This window comes from Hoplias malabaricus, chromosome 3, assembly GCF_029633855.1.
Source record: "Hoplias malabaricus isolate fHopMal1 chromosome 3, fHopMal1.hap1, whole genome shotgun sequence".
In the NCBI taxonomy this organism is placed as follows: Eukaryota; Metazoa; Chordata; class Actinopteri; order Characiformes; family Erythrinidae; genus Hoplias; species Hoplias malabaricus.
In genome coordinates, this window is record NC_089802.1 from 18,673,160 (window position 1) to 18,694,768 (window position 21,609).

Consider the following 21,609-nt stretch of genomic DNA (forward strand, 5'->3'; position numbering starts at 1 on the left):
ATCAACATATTTGAAGTTTGCTTCTGCTTTGGAGCTACAAAGCTTATATAAAGAAATCAAAATCAGGTTTATTGTCAGTCACATATAACAAGTGTAAGGTGAGTCAAATACATATATATATAAAATCTACCTATAGAGCTGAGTTATAGAGAGAGTTATATATAGAACACATAACACATTGTTCCAATATTTTATATATATAAAAAATGTGTCACTGTCCAATTAAAACATGTATTTCCCAGAATGCCAATCTTTGAGAAGGAAAAAAACATTCTAAAATTTCAGTCAAAAATATGTAAAAATAAAAAATATGTAAAAAATATTTAATTTCAAGAAATTTTGGAGCATTTCTATTGATCCATTCATTATGACATTTTGACACAGGGTGAAGGACAATCTTGCTGTGTTTAATTGATATAGTCAACTAAAAATCCACAATAAAATGGATTGAGATACATGTTTTTAGTTGGACAGTGACGAAAATTGGACAGAAAAAAATAGAGAGATGAAATACAATTCAGGCTTAACAATACCTGCAATACACGTCTAGGACAGCAGTTGTGGCTTTGTGTTGCCGTGCTAGTGTCCATGTCTCCACAAATATGGCCATACTGAGATAAAACAGAAGAGGGTCCACAATATCCCACAATAAAATAATAGGTTTTAAACACATTAAACAGAGATTGTTAAATGATTAATCATTTATTTAAAAAAATCAAATACAAATACGAAAGCAAGATCAAATTTGTTTTGTAAGTTGTACAAATTTTTGTTGATATATTTTTCATTGTTTGGCAGCAGTGGTAGACATTACATTGGTAGATCCATTGCAAAAAATAAATCCAAGGCATGTAGGGCAAAGAACATGTAAAAGTTAATTGAACTAATTTACTAATGCTATGACTTCTATTTTCATTTTCGACTTAATTCCCCATGTATTCTTGGCCTTACAGCAGCACCAGTGAAGATGAGCACTGTGGCCTCAGTGAGCCCAAAGCCTGCGTTCGAGGTTAACGGAACAGCTGAAGATGTCCGTTCCAAGACTGGCTCTCCTCTGTGGCAGCTCCAGCCCACTACCACTTCTTCTGCTTCTAATTCTGGTATGTATCAGAAAGGCTTAAAACCTCATGGCGGCCAGTTGGTTTTTCACACGCTTGCAGACATCCTGAATTTTTTCAGTGGAAGTCAATGTAAAAAGATTTTATTTCAAGTAATTTTGGAGCATTTCTATTGGTCAAAAATGGATTGAGATGCGTGTTTTTAATTGGATAACGATGAAAAGCTAATAAAAAATAGACATATGAGATATTACTTCTATTTTCAATTTCAACTTAATTTCTCATGTATTCTTGGCCTCACAGCAACACCAGTGAAGACGAGCACTGTGGCCTTAGTGAGCCCAAAGCCTGCACTCGTGGTTAACGCTGGTGAAAAAGTGGTCCGTCCCCAGACTGCCTCTCCTCTGCGGCAACTCCAGCCCACTACCTTTGGTTCTGCTTCTGCTTCTGCAGGAGCTCCTTCCAGTGTCTCACTGGAGGACTTCCCAGCTCTGGGCACCAGACTGTCCAGATCTGAGCAGAGGAAGCTGAAGGAGAACCGGGAGGCCAGTGCTCTGGTGTTTCGTGAGGCTCACCATGCCCAGCTGAGGGAGGTGCATGGAGCAAATGTTCGGGCAAAAGAGGCATTGGAGAAGGAGGAGGAGGAGGAGGAGGGGAGTACGGGGAGGCGCAGGAGGAAGGTCATGAATCCAGATGATGTCAACAGCCTGGTCGAAGATACCATCCGAGCCATTGCAGTGGACGGGGAACACGTCACTGTTGAGAAGGTGCATCACTTCATAAGCATGCAGCAAAGCAAATATGCGGGACACAGATTTTGTAAATGCTGTTTGCTATTTGTTAGTGGCAGAAATATCTGTCTGCTCGTTGAGCTTGCAGAGAGGAGAAAATGTTTGGGAATGTGTGTTTGTGTGACCTAACTTCCTGTATGATGGTGTGCTTTATGAGGACATTGCTTATTTTAAAAGCAGGGTTTCCCGCAGTGCTTTACAGTTAGGGCAGGCACCTTGACAACGCCGTCCACCCCTTCCCCCACCTCCATTGTAAACATTTAATAATAAGAGATATTTCAAAGTTCCACAGGCATTCTGTGTTTAATGCGTTATTCCTCAGTTTTCAGTCACAAACAACGCGTTCTGGAGTATAATCCAGTTTAAGGCGAGCTGTGTGTCGTGTCTGAGTTTCTCCTCGGCTGTGTGTACAATGTTTTGAATCATTGATTTGAATTTGCATTCAATTCGTGAACAAATTCACTCAATGAGTTGACTCAACCATTGTGTAAGTTCCTCGAAGCGTCCAAACACGACACAGAGAACATAATTCACGAAATATCAGTGGATTTTTAATACACTGTGCGATGACTCAGTTCGTTTCTTGAGGATTGATTCCCAATGCGAGCGCCCATGGGGGTGGGGCTGATGACATCACTGTTAAATAAATTAGTTAATTATTATTATTATTATTATTTTAGAGATTTTCTATTTAGGTGGACGTTGTTGTAGTTCTGGCACACTGTGTTACATGATATTGTTTACTAGCACATTTGTTATTATAACAGTTATTGCACTTTAACTGCTTTGTTAATTTCTAAATAAAGTGTAAGCAATGTTAAAAGGTTGTTGACTGACCCCGCCCCCCCACCACCACCCCCAACAACAGTACCACCTTAACTAACGGATTTTCTGCAGGAAACCCTGAAAAGTATATTTTTGATTCTAAAGGGTGTGTTCCAACATTTTTTACAATTCAAATGCGTTAGACACTGGTCCTGTGTTAAATAAGACACAATGATTCCATTTCAGGAACAAAATGTTGAAATATAAGTTACAAAATGTTTGCTGTGATGCTTGTTACACTGGCTTTTTAACCCCCAAATAATTACAGAATATGGAAAAAAATGTTAAAAAAATGTGTTCCATGTTGCTTCTTTGGTCTGTTTTATATTTCTCTTAAATTGACTTTATGGTGAACTGAGTCTCTGCTCTTATGGGTTAATTTTAGATATAGACAGATGTTAAAACTAGTACATCATTTCCAAAAAATGTAAGAACTTGTGGCCAGAATTATAGAAATGTTTATATGTCATATTTGACTGTCACCACTGAGTTGACTTGTTTTGTTTTAACAGGTGATAAGTAAAGTGTGCTCACTTCTGCAAGTGTCCTCATTGCACAAGGTGAGGATTGACCCTCATTGGCAGCTGCCAGCTATTAAAGAACTGAAACGCACCATTAGAGAGATCAACCTTTTCATTGAGGTGAGGATAAGTTCACAGTAGGCCCACTGCCCTACCATGTACGAGATCTAGAACAGTGGATTTTTAAAGACAGAATTTCTGGAAAAAGTGCAAATCTTGAGTAACTACTTACTATGTATCAATGTATCAACACAAAAATAAAATGATAAAGTACGGTAATAAGATAAAGAAGCAATCAGTTATTTTCTCTACTAGTTCTCCTTCATGTCTGAAACAGCCATTAGGCCTATTATACTGAGACCTAGGGGCCTGGATCAGATATGCTATACAAAACCTAGTTTAGAAATGGCCACCCCCTGAGGGAGGACCTGCTCCATGGAGAATAAACCGGTTCAATCAAAAACAACAAATTAATTTGATAATACGTCTTCTGTCAGTTCAGCTTTAGAATGAGAGAATGTTAAAAAATGAATAATTCTTTTTTTGAATATTGTTTTCTTTGAGGTGGTGACAAAATGGCTCTTTTAATTTGATCTTGTAATTTATACTCATGCTATTTACAAATATATCTTTTGATGTTTGTGTGTATATTGTTTTTAATTGTACAAGGGTGTAAAGCAGGAAATTTAGTGTAATACAGCCAAACTCTTTCTGTTTCTTTTTTTTCTTGTTTGGTTTAAAAGTGGTATGAACAGACATGGGGTAGGATTGGTGCGTGGTGGGGTAGGAGTTCGTTCTGATCATTGATAGAATATGTTACACCTCTAGTGCAACTTGATGTGCAATTGTAAAAACACATTTCTCCTTGATCTCGCTTTGCAGATACTTCATTAACCACATCTTTTTGTTTTCTCAGTTCGACTTTGATTACAACTTGACTCCTTCTTTCTGACTAGGGTTGATTTTTGACTGTTTACCTAGTTTGCTGTCAAATAAAGTAAAAATACATACCACCGAACTGTACGAGTGTAAAGAAATCAAAGGCTGACAAACAGCAGCTACTGGTCTTAAGGTTAGAATGTTAAAAATGTATTATACTTAGAGATGGCTTGAAGCTAGGAACATTTGCTCACATTCTGAGTTTCATGTTTATTTACTGATACATTTTTATGTTTAATTTCATTCTGTTTTCATGGTGTACTGCTTTGTGCTTGGTTTCAGATTCACACTTTAGAGGCTGAGCATTATCTTTTGGACTCAAATGATTCAGAAAGTTCAGCTGTCACTCAGAATGTAAAGGGGGAAAAAAGAAAGGGTAAAAAAGTACATATATTTTAGAATAAATATTCAGAAAATAGGTAGGTTTTAAGCTGAGTTTTGAAGATGGATAAAGAGTTAGAAGAGCGAGTAAATGAGGGTAGAGACTTTCAGAGTGTGGGAGCAGCAACACTGAAAGACATGCTATCCATAGGGGAGAACTTTAATTCAATTACTTTCTTCTTAGTACCTTTAATTCTAGTTCCGTTGTTGTATATAAAAAAATTGTAGATTTTGTAGTTGGATTGATTTGGTAAATCGGTACTTTTATTTTAACTGAGTCAGTTATTTACCCGAGCAACAGTGTTTGTGCCTGACTATGGATTTAGGCTTCTCTGTCCTCCTGTGTATATTCTGTATTTAAGAGCGTAAGAGTTTAACTTGTATTTGCAGTACTATGTTTTTGTTTTCTCTGTTATATCAGTCTGTAGAGGCAATCTCCTCCATGTGCACTCTGTATGAGATGGGTCAACATATTGCCAGCCTCAAAAACAAGAAGCGCTTTGAGGAGCTCCACCTTGGTCCTCTCTGCAAGTTCCCACTCATCCACCGGCTGTTTAAAATTGACAGCAATATCAAAGATGATGACATACAGCAGATTGAAACTGTGGATATTCTTAGGGTGAGGCTTATTTTTTGGCACTGGTATATAGCGCAAGTTAGATGTGGTGCAAGAATCAAGCTACTCACTCAAAGTTATTTACATTGCATTCTGTTTTGTTCCTGTTTGTATGACCTATGGTTTACAAGACCATCATATATATATATATATATATATATATATATATATATATATATATATATATATATATAGTCTTAATAATAATTTACATATTTAAATATTTTACATAAATCCACCCAGCATTTTTTTTTTTGCTTGTTTGACTGTGTCTACATTTGTTTTACTTACTAGTGGCTGGTTACGTAAGCTTCATAACATCTGCCTGTGCTGATGCTTATGTTTTTAAATGCAAAAATAGGGCATTGCAGTCAAATGAATCTCTGAAGTAGCATGAATACTGAGTGGCATGGCTGTAATTAAGCTGTAAACAACTTAGCTTTTATTCCAACTTAGACATTCATTCATTACAAACTGAATGTCAGATTTAAAGGAATGAGTGGAATTTTGAAAATTATTCTTACTTCACTGTCAGTTACTTCACCTACATTCAACAGGAAGAAAAAATGTCCCATCTAATTCTTCTGTTAAATGTAGGTTTACTAACTGTGTATGTATTTATAATGCTAGTAATTGCCAGGCAGATTGAGATGTCTGCTGTACACTGGAACAAACAGTGCTTTGAACTTGTGATTTACTGTATGTTTATACATATCAGAAACAACTAAGCTGAAAGAGAAATAGTATTGATGTGATTTTTTTTTTTATTCATTTGGCAGTGTACACATTTGAACAATATTACTTCAGTGTATCACTTTTTATTGCTTATTTCTGTTCTACATTGAATTTATTACTTCTCTCTGTAGAGTCTTCGTAACTTCAGAAAAACTCAGGGCAGATGTAAAGTAGACCTTGCTGAGTTCATGAAGTACATTGCAGACCAGTACAACTGTGAATCACCTTATGATCTGGGCATTAGGATCCAGAGTGTTGGGCTGCCTATTTCGGTAAGACATTGAATTATATACAAGGCCTAGCTGTAAAAAAAAAACAAAAAAAAAAAAAAAACTTTAAACCCATTTCCTGAAAAGGTTGCTATACTAGATAAAATGTAAATAAAAACAGAATGCACCAATCATGTAAATCCTACTTTTAATTCAAAACATTAAAACACTAATGCAGCTGTGAAACAAGGATAATGAAACATGGGCAAAAATACAAAAATGTTTAAAAAAACAATGTAATTTCTCAGTTTAAATATTTGATGTGTTGTTTTTGTATTATTTTCAGAAACTAAGTTGTCTGCTTGTATCTATCATTATTTTGTCTCCTCTTATTCTTTAAAGACGTTGTCCAGAGCATATAGCTGTGAAAATGCTTGCATGGACAGAGCAAGACAGGGCATTCAGAAGGAGATTGAAGAGGAGGTGCAGGCCAGAATGTATAAAATCAAAAAGAGCCTGCTGGAGCCAGCCCAGGGAGCACCACTTTACTCCTCCACTGGTAGCCTGGAGCTCAGGAAGAAGTATGCCAATATGACCGCTGCTGAGGCCATCATGGAGGTCTTCACCAACTCTATGGGCATTTTTAGTGAAAGGATGACCAAGGTGAATATCTTTTTATTGAGTTAGAGAATGAAAAATGCTGTATTTTGTATTATTACTTTTTGAGAACATTTCAGAACAGGCTCTGTAGTAAGATACTGGGGACTAAGGGGTGCTTTCAGATTTAGAGACTAGAAGGAGGTAGGCAATGTGATAATATTTTTCAGTTGTTATAGTAAATTATTTTATTGTAAGTATTATGGTTACCTGAACACATGCTTTTAATGAGGCTTTAAGATTTGCATTTAGGGATAGAAGATTGGGCATTTTTTTATATTGAAATTGTGATTTGAAAGAGTGTAATATTCATATCATATTTTTTTCATAGTCTACATGATCAGGATTTCAGACTATGCTATGTTTAGTACCTAATAAAATTGGTCCACGGAAAGACTCATACAGAATAGGAACATCCACCAATGACCCAGTTGCCGGTTTACCATATTGGGAATGCCCCATAAGACCTGCTGTTTTTTAGATGCTCTGATCAAAACCTGATGACCATTACAAGGTGGCCCATGTCAAATTCCCTCGGATCCTTCTGTTGTCCGTTTTTCATGCTTCCAAAGCACAAGCTTATATAACATACACGGCTAGGCAATAAATCAGGTTTACTTTACAAAATAAAGTTTTAGCAAAAGTTTTAGACACCAGAGGTTATGAGATTTAAAAAGCTATTTATCTGAGCAGTAAGTGCTTATTTGCTAAAAAGCAAGCAAACAAATAACAGCCAACATTAGAAAAAAACCAAATAATATTATTCCAGTAAGTGTGAAATTCTCTGTGTGAATGTGATGGTTTAACCTTTTCCAAATCTCTCCTTGTGACCATCCATAGTTTTTGAAGTTATCATCCAATACCTAGTTTTAGCAGTTAATAAATTATGATTTTAAATAATGTGTGCTGATGATTTAACAAATTAATGCAATCAGAGAGAATCTGAACAAAACATTGTTCTTCAAACACACTCACACCTACTACTTTATAGAAAATAAAATCTTATATTTCTTATTGCTCCCCGTGTCCGCGTGGGTTTCCTCCGGGTGCTCCGGTTTCCTCCCACAGTCCAAAAACACACGTTGCAGGTGGATTGGCGACTCGAAAGTGTCCGTAGGTGTGAGTGTGTGAGTGAATGTGTGTGTGTCTGTGTTGCCCTGTGAAGGACTGGCGCCCCCTCCAGGGTGTATTCCCGCCTTGCGCCGGACCCCCCCGCGACCCTAAATTGGATAAGCGGTTACAGATAATGGATGGATGGATGGATGGATATTTCTTATTGTTTTTTATTATTATTACTTTTTTGTATTTACTGTGATTATATATAACTTTGTACAAGCACCATGCTTACTGAGAAGACATTCATTTATATATATATATATATATATATATATATATATATATATATATATATATATATATATATATATATATAATTATCTAAGTATTTAAGAGCGAACAAGAAACATGACATCACAGTCAAACATAAAAAATTGTCTTTGTAATTATTAATATTTTTAAACCTACTTAAATACTGACTGCAATAAACTGACGGCAGCACCCTGTAATATGAATGTCTGTCACTGACATGCTGTAAATAATTTATAGTGAAATAATTCAAATCAGTGGCGATTGCTCTAAGACTGCAAGGGAAGCTCAGCTTCCCCTACAATGTCAAAAAATAAGTGATTAAATATATACTGTTGTGTGTACATGTCATTGAATAAATATGCACTACAACGCGATTAACTTTTGTTCAGAATCAGCTTCTTATCACTGGTAAAGACGCGGCTTTCCTCTCAATCATTCGCGCAGATTCACAGTGATTTAAACAGTGAGGACGCTGAGCGTCCACAGAGTTCAATGGAGAAGCAGCGAAGTGCAGAGAAACGAGACGAGTCATTGGATAAATGCTGGGCTTTGTCCCGCCCATCGGACGCTCAGCGTCTCTGGGGGTCTATGGGGCAGTGGGCAGGCCTCGGCTGGCCCGGACGCTCAGCTTCTGCATGATGATTGGATGATCTGTCTGAGGCTGAATACCTTTTTGATTGACAGCGAAATGAGCGAATCAGCGATTCTTTTGTGTAAAGATCCAAGGGAGCATTACATTTTTATCCTGTTCTGCGTTGAACCAGACTTTCTTAATCCTCTTAGCGGCATTTTCTTTGTTTAAAACGACTAGCGACAAATCGAGCTTCTATTTCTGGGAGGTTTTTTGTAGCTGCTTGTGTTTGGAGACTGACTTCTATCACTCTTTCTGACTTCTATCGCAGTTTCTAGCGGGTGCTGCTGAGCCCCTCCACCGTCACAAAGCACTCACAGGCGGACACACTTCACATGGGCCAAGGCCGTTTAAGCAGCCTAGCTCTGCTGGCCATTGAGAGGACACTAGCCAAGTCCCTGGAAAAGACGCCTTGTTGGTACGACAGGGTCACAGATCATTTTCTTGAAATGGAACGGAAGGTAGAATTTATGTATAAATAAACCGACACATTTTATGATGTAGGCCGAAATTGAACTTCCCCTCCTTGAAAGACCAGCATCCTCCACTGATTCAAATGTATTTAAAAATCACATTGTAAGTACGGAGCCTACCTGGATTCACATCCTGAAGCGAGCACCTTTCCTTTGCAGGGTGACGCACACTCACACCTTCACTCACACGCTCACACCTATTGAGAATTTGAGTCGCCAATCCACCTACCAATGTGTGTTTTTGGACTGTGGGAGGAAACCGGAGCACCTGGAGGAAACCCAGGCGGTCACAGGGAGAACACTGCATAAGATTATGTATTGTGAAAATAAGTGATTTTAAATATTTTCTTACTCCGTTTTAGGCCAAGTTTGATTTCATTCGGGTCAAAGAAGCTAGTACACATCACGGCATTTGTTATTGCACTGGATATTATAGAGCATATAGTATAAGTCCCTTTAATTCTTATGGCTTATAGGCTATTACTTTAATCACCAACCTCACTGTAGTAATGTAGTCTGACTTCCAGAGTGATATTTCATCAGCAGGACAGATTGGACTCATATTTCATACTGGAGTTTCCAGTACCCAGGCTTAAGTGAATGCTTCTATTGACTCCTATCATGTTTCTAAGGGCTTCTACATTTCCTCATTATCCCATTCTGACCTTCTTTTCTCTCATGCGTAATGAGTTTTCCCCAGGCTTAATTCACTTTAGTCTACAAGATAGGTGGGTGTCTGTTGTCAGGGATTTTTCTGCATTATCCCTAAAAAATAAATTAAAGAATAATGTCACAACATGCATGCATCTTTATTTAATGCTTTATTTTTCAATGAAAGCCAGGGTATAAATTTTTTCAGCTTCTGGTGTGGATTTTAAAAATGTAAGTGGGTGGCAGGCGAGCACCTGAGAAGGAGCACAACGTCCTTGCCTCATTAATATGATGTCACTTGTAATCTATTAATCCGGACCAGAATTCATAGACTGGTCATTATCTATAGCGCTGCTTACAGCCTCAGCTTTTAGGCTTTTCCTCTTTAAACCTTTGAAGATATTGTCTCCCACTTAAGTGTAGGGCTTAATAAAGTGTCTGGCAAAGTTTTCAGTTTATCCAGTGGAGCAAAGGAACATGCCCTTTCCATGATGTTTTGGCTTGGCTGGCTGTGTTAAGTGCTAACTGTTGTGCTGTGTGTTAAACAGGTGTAATGTTTCTTATCGTTATGAGGGTCAGGCCTGTTGTGTTATTCTGGAACTAGAGTAAATGCGTCTGTGCAGAGCTGTTTTGATACATATATCATTGCCAGTCATCTCAGAATCTCTGGTCAAATAGTATTTGTTGTTTATTTTCCCAAACAATAATTGTGTGTTCCAATAGGTTTTAATGTGTTTTTTTTGTGTTGTTTTTTTATTATTGTTATTATAGTTTTTTATTTATTTGTTTGTTTGTTTTTGTTTTTTAAATTTTTATCATGTACAAACATTAAACAAATCAACAAACAAAAAGAAAATAGAATAAATGGCCCCACCCGAAACTAACAATGAGCACTGCAATATGTATCTATACATATATTCCCTAATATACACGTGCATCCACATATAATTAATATAATAAAGAGCAAGGCAACAAGAGACAGGTAAATGTATATCAAATATAAAATAAAAAATAAAAGGAAATTTAGCCCTTTTCGAGGGACAGATGGGACATAAGAAGGAATGCAATGGTTCCCTGATCCTCCAAAACTTGTCAGATTTGTGGTTAAGGTCTTAAGTCAACTTCTCAAGAGGGATAAGGGCAGAAATATTGACCGTAAGGACCTGGGGAGTTGACCACCACAACAAAATATATATTTTTTTGGCAGAAACGAACGTTATCAACAGAGATTTAGTGTTCGTGTCAAAAAAATTTTCTGGAGTATGATTAAGGAGACAAAAAGAAGAAGTCAGTAAAAACTGTTTGCCAGTGACCTCCTGTATTACAGAATGAACCCACTTCCAGAAAGCCTGGATACATGCCCACAACACGTGGATTAATGTACTATTAATTGTGTATTTTACATTCCTAACAAAGATTACAGGTGTCACGGAACATTCTCTGGAGGTGAACAGGCGTGTAATAAGTTTGGTAATAAGTTCTGTTCATGTATAGAGATAGAAGTACATTTAGGGAAAACCCCATTAAAGATCTCGTCCCAGTCTACAGGATTAAACATCACCTTCAGATCACAATAACATGTGACATTTTTAATGTTGTTTATAACATTATATAAGTATCATTTCACAAGTTTTATTTAAGAACTGATATTTGCTATAAACTACATTAAAATTTCTTCCCTACGGAGTATGTAGGAACTTATTTTCACTGGGAAAATCATCAAAGCGTGTAATCTCATTGAGTGCCCACAATGTACACTGTTATGTTTTATCAAAATCACTTAATTTAGCTGCATATGTTTCATATGCTATTTCTCTTGGTAAGTCCACCTATGTGTGATTTTGTAACAAACTGAAAAAGGACAGTACAAGGACAAAGGCTAGTTGCAATATTCAAGAAAAAAGAAATTAAGCTATGTTCATGATTTATTTGACAGTTGTACAGAATGCATGCACACTTACAAGCATTTACAGAAAACTGTAGAGGACAAAACCATGAAAGAATGTTATGTTTTTGTGTCTCCAGCGGGTTCAGGACTTTCTCATGTGTGTGTCATCGGACCGACTAGCCAGAACGCTGTTACAGCTGGCTATCTGTGGTGGATCCCTCGCTGTCCCTAATGACCTGGTATCAAAGGAGAAATCCCAAAAACAGAAGCAGGAAAAGAAACCGTGCGAGGACATTTCCAGCACAGCGCCCCCTACTGAAGGTGTCTGCTTTATCTCATTATTATACAGACTTATATGTCCAAAAGTTTGAAAGAATAACAGTGAATTTAATTTCTTAATTTTACCCCTATCCCTTTTTACAATTGTTAAAATTTTCCCCTCCGAAATAGAAAAACACTTCAAGTGCCTGGTACTGCATCAGAACACAAAAAAAGAGAAGCACTTCAGTGGTGGTCTGCTGCCTGTCTGCAGTGTTAATCCGAGAAGTGCTTCTGGACATTAACATAGTTAAATTTAGGACATCATGCCTTCAGAAGTGTTCGTCAATCATATAATATCACTCTCTCCTAACTCTCTGTGATATGAAACTGAATTCAGCTCCTTATTTGTAAGATTTTTGGTCAAAATTTCCAGTTCCACATTAAATAGCAGCAGGCATTATAATGTAATTGCTTCTGTGTTTAAGGTGGAACAGGAAGTACTAGCCAAATTTTATGCTTGGATGTGGGGATGTAATGCATTGAAACTAGGGTAATACAACAGTTATCATAGTTTATTAAAAGGGCAAATAATGATATATGTGCCTTTTTTTGGTTGCCCGCACCACTATCTTGCCAGTGATTCACAAGGCATTAATAGGCCATTGTTCTGAATTTCCCTCTCTACGTTACACCTTTTCCAAGAATTGAGACACACCTACACCTATGCCACTTTCGCACATGAACTCTGAGTATTTCTAGAGAAACTCTAGAGTATTGGGTCCAGAGTTGTGGTCGGTCACACATGCAGCTCAGAGGGGAGATTTTCTAGCTCAGGAGCGCTCTTGTAGTGGGAGATGAAACACGTGGCTCACAGCGCGTGCAGGAAAAACATTTCCCATGTCATTCTCACATGTGCTGACTCGGACTTTACCCAGAACATTTACTAGGGTTAGAGCAGTATAATGTCCGGGTAAGGTTGGCGACGAATATATTCCAGGTGTTCGTGTTCACACATACAACTCCTCTGGGCAAACTCCGGAACATTTCTGGATTATCATGCATGTGTGAAAAGGGCACTAGGCAAAAAGGAACTGAAATGGGATTCAGTCTAGGACTCTCTGAAGATGCTCACATGACTGAATGTGATTTAATCCTCATGTCAGTGTTTCAACATCAGCACCTTTTTTTATATGAACAATTTTTTATTGTTGAATTACACAAAAACATAGAAATCAAAATATCATCAGCTTCTCACCATCATTTAAAGAGTAGTGTTGCACGGTATACAGATACTAGGAAAGTATCTCAATACTTTGTTATTAAAAATGGTGCAATACCCTATATAATTAGTACCGGTACGTTAAGAAAGAGGTATGTCCAACGAGTGCCACAGGGGTGTAGAGTCTGCAGCGATTTGCCTCCTCTCCCTCCTTTAATGATTTTGCCGCTAGTTTTAGCAACTTTTCAGACCTTCTAGCGAGTTATTTAAAAAACGAAAAAACAGACTAGCACCAGCAACTTTCAGAGAATCACTGGTAGCACAACTCGTTAGAAAACAGGGACTAACTGTGAGTGGGAGAGCTGAGAATGTGCAAAAAGTGCTGCCAAAAACATGTTTGCTTCCTTTTATGATGAATTTGTTCCTTTTTCTGAACTGAGATCACATCATATATTGAGGCATTCAGCTTTATTCAAACAGTAAACAAGTCTTATGAATGTATGACATAGGGTTAAAGGTGCGATTGGACCCAGAAATGGTTAAACGTCACGTGTAGCATCACAAGTTAACAAGCAGATACCAGCGTTTTTGCCGACCGCCCTCAGCTTTGGAGAACGTACATTACTTCTGATGTTTTAGGTTTTTGCCATGGTATCGTTTCAGTATTGGTATCGATATATTCAGGCAGGTGTCGTATCGAATGCCGTAATTTTGGTATCATGACAACACTATTAGAGAGAAAAAAACAAAACAAAAAACAGAGATAACACACTCACCCCACACCCTGTTGGAGGCATCAGCAAATAAGTAACAGAAGAAATAATAAGTAAGCAAACAATAAATTAGATGACATTGTCAATAATGTCAGTCAAAATGGAAAGTGTAACAGCTGAGAGTGGAGTTCACAGGGAGGAGAGAAGTAGCTTCAAGTTTAGGGTCCAGGTGCATCTGTCCAGTGAGCATAAGTGCAGATAATAATAGCTTTCTCTGCCATACCAACAGCTGGAGAGTCAAAAAGATGTTCAGAAAATATTGATCTGGAGTTAAATGTAACTTTATTTTAGATCAGTATCGAAACATCAATAGAAAGCTGCATCCAGAATATAGTTTTGGACAGTACCAAAAATAATTCATAAAGTCCCAAGTTCTCCTTGTGAACATAAGTCCCATAAAGGTGAGGCAGTCAAGTGCATGTGGAACCATTTCAAAGGGGTTAAATAAACTCTGAGAATGAACTTCCAGTAAACTACCTGGTGGTTTGGATTTTTAGAAGACAAAAAAGTTAGACCCCAAATATCATCAGAGAAATGCTCCTGTATATTAAAGTCAATATCGTTTTTCCAAATTAAAAAAATACCTTATAGAACATAAGTAAATTTGAGTAATAAAGAAGATATATTACAAACAAAATTAGGGACATGCTCGCTCTGCAAAGGAGGTGCCATGCAAATTATGGGTTTGGAGTTCCGGAAACGATTTTAGGCCTTTATAGTTGTAAAGGTCACCACGTTTTGATGTTCTTTTGAGTCCACTGTGGACAGCAAAACGGAGCATTAACAGAAAGGAGATTATAGTTATAGAAAAGTGGAGAATATGTATTCCATTAACCATTATATACAGTTTACTATCTAATAGAGGCTGAATATCTGATACTCCAAAGTTAGTGGGGCAACTAGAGGCTCCTCAATGTACCGCCATGACATACAATACATTGGAACTAACCGCACTGCTAAAGAACACAAGACAAAAGCTTGAACATACAATTTGACATTAGGGAAAGAGAGACCACCCTCTGATTTGCATACATACATTGCTCTACATAGTTAGTAATTTAATACATGGAAATTTCCCCTTCCACATATAGGAAGATAACTTGGATTGAAGTTTTTTCCCAATAACCAATTGATGGAGGAAGAGGAATCATTAAGGAGTAAAAATGCATAAGAAGAAGAATGTTCATTTTAACCGTAGATATGTGGGCTTCTAAAGAATTAGGATAATGAGGTCAGTTTGACAGATGACCCAACGGTGGACATCCCTGAAAAGTTCCCCTTACAGCTGCAGTTGGAAGTCCAGGACTATAATCATGTTAATAAAGTTAGAGCCGATACCCATTTTTTCTAACTAGGCGTGCACACCAAAAACAACAAAAAAGTGACACGGCAACCGGAAGTCGTTCAGTTTCGGAACCGATTCACTCGCTTTAGATCCTACTGAAGATTTGTTCAGAATGTCCCTTAAAGGGACATATTATGCAAAACTCACTTTCTGAGAGCTTTTGTATTTCCACTTGGGTCTCTTCAAAATTTAATTCCACATTAAATGCTGCTGCTATATTCACACTAACACCAGCAAATTTGAAGTTTTCATTAAACACTGTAAACAGTGAAGCAGTTACAGGCACCTGGACAAAACTACTGCATCATTTAAGGTGACAAAATCTGCAAGCTGGAGAATAAACAGCTATGTTTGCACCTTTTTATTCTATTCAACCTTAAGGACTGCAGCTGTTACAGAATCAGACATGCATGGGCTGGGTGGGACGTGGCCAGCAGCAGCTTATTTGCATAAAAGGGACCGAAAGGGACCGAAACTGGCAATAATAGAGATGGTGATATCTCTTTATGTGAGAGTGATATATATATATATATATATATATATTTTTATTATTTATTTATTTTTTTTAATCAAACATATGCTCTTACCCTGGTTGCTGTACTTTGGGGGCACTGCCTGCGTTGCTGGACATGCCCACAAGTGACACATTGCCAGCAGCACGGGCAACGCTGAGTGATTTTATCACTCAGTTTCAAATGATTGCTTATTGTTCTTATTATTCTTATTCTTATTAAGTTCCTCTGTCTGCCTTTAAACAGAATTTTAACATTTATGTTTTGAAAACAGAACTATGCACAACTAACTTTTCATTAACAAAATTGACTTTGGTGTTGCTAAATAGCTTTTAATTGCTTTGTTGTTGCCACAGCTGCAGTGAAGCTGTACTTCCAGGAGTGTGTTTCACGATTCATTGGTACGGTCACTCTGTCTTACCTCTGCCGGCTGGAGAAGAAGGTGGCTGAACATTTTAAGTTTAAAGAGTTCCAGCAGCTGCAGAAAGGCTCATTTCTTGAGTTCCTTCTCAAAAACTCACAGGCAAGTACAGGCCATCATGCTGAAATATTTTGAGGTGCGAGTCAGTTATGTTTGGGTAGATCCATATATCTGTTGTTATTACGTGGATCTCTTGTTATGAATTGTGTGTAAAATATGAGTCTCAGCATTTGGATTCTAGGTATTCAAGGTTTTTGTGATTGAACTTATTTACTAAAATTTAAAAGTTACAATTTCACTGTCCCTGTTGTAGTTGTGAAACTGAAGGATTTGTTTATTAATTTTGAACTGTTGCTTGGATCTTCTATAAAAATCACCTGAAATATGCAAACCCCATTTCTGGGCAAATTTGGGATTTCTTGTAAAATGCATTGAAAAGAATTTTGTTTATTCTCTTGAACTGGAGTGCAGGCAGGAGAGTCAGGCACACACACCATGTGTTTACAAAGCCATGCTATTGTAACACATTCAGTGCAATAATAGCCATGGGCTTCCACTGGACAGCTAGAGAGAAAAGCAGCTAACCTGATAATTTGGCTGCTTTTTTGGCATGTGCTTTGATATTTGTGTGAAATTAACAAGAGAAATATACATTGTTAATTACAAATTAACAGGACAATAAATTGTCATGATTAATACAGACTATTAACCATTGTTCATAACATATTAGCCTTTAATTAGAGCATTTTTGGTTGGCCATTTTTTAATAGTACTGTTATCACTTTTAATTTGTGTGCAGGTGCTCCAGGATGCTGCAGGTGGTGCCGTGGCAATCAGTAACCAGGAGCTCCGAACATGTGGCTTTAGACCCAGTCAGCAGGATGTGTATGAGTTTATTAAACAGTGTGGCGAAGGAGATCCTGCACGAGTGAGTCTTACATTTTCCCCTGCCTGCAGTGGGATGTGTTTTTTGTAGTTGCAAGTGTTATTCATAATCTCTGTTTATGAACTGAGGCATTTCTGTGTGATGAAAAAATCACAAAAATTATGAAGGCAGTGATTACTTATTATGGGTTTCTGCAATAAACAGTTGCACTCAAAAAGTTGTCCAACGATCCTGTTACAGTTGTTTTTTCTTTATTTATTTTTTCTCTGCTAAAATGAATCAGCAAGGTTAAACCATACATTGAAGCCAAGACAGGTTTTAGTAGCCCTTTCCCATACTTATGCAAACAACATGATTCTGATTAACCTCAAGGGGTCATCTTATGTCCATCTTATGCATTTATTACAATAGGGGTGATTTTTAAGCTGTGTCTGATCAAGCTGAAATTTGGCATGCTGCATATTGGTATTATTTATTATTATCCCCAAATTAGGGATAAGGGATAAATTAGGGAACCAATATTTAAAAAATTGTGACTGCCATAGGGTAATTAGAATACAGCAGGTGTTTAACAGGCTTATCACAGATCATTTATAAGTGTTTTTCCCAAAGGTTTCACCTACAGGTATAGAATATGAGGTGTTTAGTTTGATTCATAAAACATGGCTGTTTGTTTGTTTCTTTTTTCTGTTTTTTTTTTTTTTTCTTTTCTCCCCTCCCAGCTTCCATTTATTGAAGTTGCTCTTAGGAGTCAGTACAAGGTGAGAGACAGCAGAGAGCTGGGTTACGGGCAGCTGCGCACCCTACTGGACTTTGCCAAGCGTCAGAGAGAGCTGAGTGGAGGGGTCATCAGCACCAATATCCGCTACGAGTGCCCACTGCTCCCTAAAGACCCAGGGTGAGGCCCCATCTTCTTTTAGCATGGGCATGCATCTGCATAGCACTCTACTGCAGTTCATTTCCTGCTCCAGCAGGCCTATGCATGAATTTCACGCTTGTGAATTTGCCTGGGTTGTTGGCATTTAACACTTTCAGATCTGGAGTCATTAGTTTGTAGTGCTATGGGATTAATCGATAAAAATATTTCAGCACAATTTCACGATTCTTTTATGAGTAAGTAATAGTATCTCATCACACCTATCATAATTATGAGTCACAAAGATTTCCGTTTGGTTCAACCGTGTGCAGTTTATCAGAACAAAACTTCACGTTCAAAATATTTCCCCCAGTACCACTGAGATGAGTGGGGGCAGCATTTGTGATCAGGACCACATCATGAGTAATGTCCCAACGTGTAATAAAAAGCCCTCCCGGAAAAGTAGCATCAGGTCACCACAGCATAGTTGAAGAGACATTTTAATACCCTTGACTTCATATTAAATATTGGACAGGCTGCTGCTGTCTCCATATTTGTACACATTATGCTTAATGCATTTCTAACTTGCACTATTCCAGTGACATTATTTTGATCTGAATATGTAAAACATGATTTCCATGAAGCAAACGCAGTTTCAACTACGTACATATTCCTATTGGTCTTACTCTCTGGGAGTGTAAAATGGCCTTATTGACGGCATGTAATATAGCGGGTTCTGGTTGAGTGAACGCTGGTGCATGTTTGCTGCCAATACTCTCCGGCATTTGTTTTGTTTGGTTGAACAATTTTAATATTCTAGCATTTTTTCCTAAGTTACGGAATGTCATTGTTTTATTGACTGGATTTATACACACTCTGGTACAATCCAGTGAATATTGTATAAAACTGGAGCTCCTTGGATTTTGCCTCGCCCATTTTTTTATGCATCTAACACAAGTCTTAGCGGCTGCTCCACTTTTTTTTTACTTGGTCAGCTGTCTGAGTAAGTCTTCACTTTCTCAAGCTAAATGTTGTCAATTAGGTAGTGTCAACTAATTTTCCTCTACACTGAATTAGAGTGGTGGCTCGCCAGTTTTGCTAACGTGCTTTTACATGGTTATCGGAAAGCTATGAGGTTGAGCTATGAGCCTCTTTAAAAAATAAATAAATAAATAAATAAATAAATAAATCCAGGTCTGTACTAAATTAATTGAAATAAATTTAGGCCAAGTTCCAAACTACCTTTCTTGTAAATAATTTTGGAGAAAGGTGCTTTTTCTCAACTTTCTACATTCATAAGTACACACAATATCTTGGATAAATGCCAGTCAGGTTTTAGAGCATACCATAGTACCGAGACTGCTCTCCTTAAAGTGTTTAATGAACTGCATTTAGCCTTCTTAATTCTTTTAGATCTTAATATGGCCTTGGTACCATTGATCATACTATCCTGTTGGGCCATTTAAAGTGCTGTGTTGGCATCCAGGGTTCTGCTAAGAAGTGGTTCGCTTCTTATTTGGAAAACAGAACCTTCTTCATCAAGATGGGAAAATTCTTCTCCTCTGTAGCAAACGTTACCTATGGCGTTCCTCAAGGATCCATTTTAGGCCCCATTCTGTTTTTATTATACCTGCTTCTACTTGGGTCCATCTGTCAGAAGTACAATATCCCTTATTATTGCTAAGATGATGATACTCAAATATATCTTCCACTTACACCAGGGGATAATAGCTCGCTTGATACCCTCACAGATTGTTTAAGGGATATAAACTGTTGGATGTCAAATAACTTTTTAAATATAAATCAAGACACAACTGACATTGATATTTTTGGCAACTTTGCTTTTACTAACACTATAGCAAAAGCACTGGGCCATTGTCTGTGAATGTTCACATGCATGCAAAAAATCTTGGCATCATTTTTGATTCTGCCCTTACTTTTGAAAAGCAAATCAATAGTGTTGTACACAGCAGTTTTTACCATATGAGAAACCTTGCAAAACCTAAGCATATCCTTTATGCAAAAATCTGGAAATTGTCATTCATGCATTTATTTATCGTCTTGATTATTGTAACGTTAAATTACGCCTTTATTAGTTCTATTTTAAAATAGGAAATCTCACCTTGTCTCAATTTATAATTTATTCTTATCTTGGTTGTCTTACTGTACAGCAGTTTGGCTGACACTTGTCTTTTAAATGTGCTGTATAAATAAAGTGATCGTGTCTTGCCTTGTCTTACAGATGTAGCCAGTCAATTTACTCCTCCAAGTATAATGAACGTTCCTGTGGGCTATGTAAGCAGCAGTTTGTAAAGAAGTCTGGTTGGACTTCTGTGGACCAATTGAAGTGTCAAACTAGTAAAATTAGTTAAAAGAGGTAGAATATTTGAGTCATTAGTAATTTAACATGTTTATGTGTGTGTGTGTGTGATTTCAGGGATGCTGTGGGGGAGACGGTGGGTTTATTGGGTGAGGTGAGCCGTGAGCAGGCACTAGCAAGCCTGCTGACCGCTCCACTGTTGCAGGATCTGAGAGAGTGGAGCCAGTGGGAGCTAGTCTTCCAGCCCAACCATGGACCTCTTAAAGACTTCATCGATAAATACTGCAGTACGTCACCTTGACTACACATGAACACGATACTGATCATTTAGGGGTGTGCAATATGACGATATCAGATCATGAAGGATATGAATTTGTCCACGATACACCATCACAGGGAGATTGTTGGATTGTGCTAATGCGCATTCAGTCCACTGCAGTTCTTAAGTTGTTTACATACTGTTTACCTATTACACAACATTCGAATGGGCAGACTCTTTGGACACCAATAATGTAAGTCAGTACTCTAAAATATATGACTACCGAATTAAAGCCAAAAGAATTTGTTATTCCATACATGAGATCTCTTCCTCGCAAAAAAATAAAAAAAAGCAAAATACTATGGTGCCAAGAAGCCTGGAAAGCCCACAAGTGATTCACACACACACACAGCATACCAGCGCTTACATAGGTTGTCCACATCAAAACAAGACCAAATTTGAGTCTTTACTTCAATCTACTTGTTAGTAATCCTCATGTTTTTGTAAAGAGTACTTGCAAAATGAAAAACAATACAACAATTAAAAATAAGTACAACAAATGAAAAAATAATTTAAACATGTTCCCCGTGGATCTCCTCTACCAAGTAGTCAGGGAAGCAATTATGCTTCAGCACCTAACAGATGGAAACAGCAAACAAATAACAATCATTCATTCATAAATTCATTATCTGTATCCGCTTATCCAGTTCAGGGTCGTGGTGGGTCCAGAGCCTACCCAGAATTATTGTTCACAAGGCAAACAGCAATCAAAAAACAATTAAGTTTTTTTTTAAAGCTTAGATTCCTTTCACTGTCTGCCCTTTCCCTACTGAGACCATTTTAACAAAGGAGGGGAATGAGGGAGGCGGCCTCAGTCCACAGCCAATATGGGAAAGCTCCCTCCTTCCAATGCATCTGGCTTTAAAGAGGAAGAATACTGGGTTAGAAACAAGACTAAATATCAGAATAAATAAGGTGAGTCAGTGCTTTTTTCCCTGTTTGGTGAGGGTAAAA

General features: G+C 37.5%; 1 protein-coding gene across 3 annotated transcripts in view; it reads left to right on the forward strand.

Moving 5' to 3' along the window:
• The window catches only part of wu:fj29h11 (uncharacterized), a 76,271-nt gene that overhangs the window by 6,721 nt on the left and 47,941 nt on the right, over window positions 1–21,609 (forward strand). The window contains exons 5-15 of one of the 3 annotated variants that reach the window (XM_066664333.1): window positions 954–1,100; window positions 1,362–1,825; window positions 3,187–3,315; window positions 4,937–5,134; window positions 5,998–6,138; window positions 6,478–6,738; window positions 11,881–12,064; window positions 16,210–16,376; window positions 17,074–17,202; window positions 17,883–18,058; window positions 20,454–20,623. In XM_066664333.1, coding sequence (XP_066520430.1) covers window positions 954–1,100; window positions 1,362–1,825; window positions 3,187–3,315; window positions 4,937–5,134; window positions 5,998–6,138; window positions 6,478–6,738; window positions 11,881–12,064; window positions 16,210–16,376; window positions 17,074–17,202; window positions 17,883–18,058; window positions 20,454–20,623 — 2,166 coding nt within the window. Of the gene's footprint in view, window positions 1–953; window positions 1,101–1,361; window positions 1,826–3,186; window positions 3,316–4,234; window positions 4,511–4,936; window positions 5,135–5,997; window positions 6,139–6,477; window positions 6,739–11,880; window positions 12,065–16,209; window positions 16,377–17,073; window positions 17,203–17,882; window positions 18,059–20,453; window positions 20,624–21,609 lie in introns of those variants that run through there. The other 2 variants (XM_066664336.1, XM_066664334.1) reach the window with 2 other exon arrangements.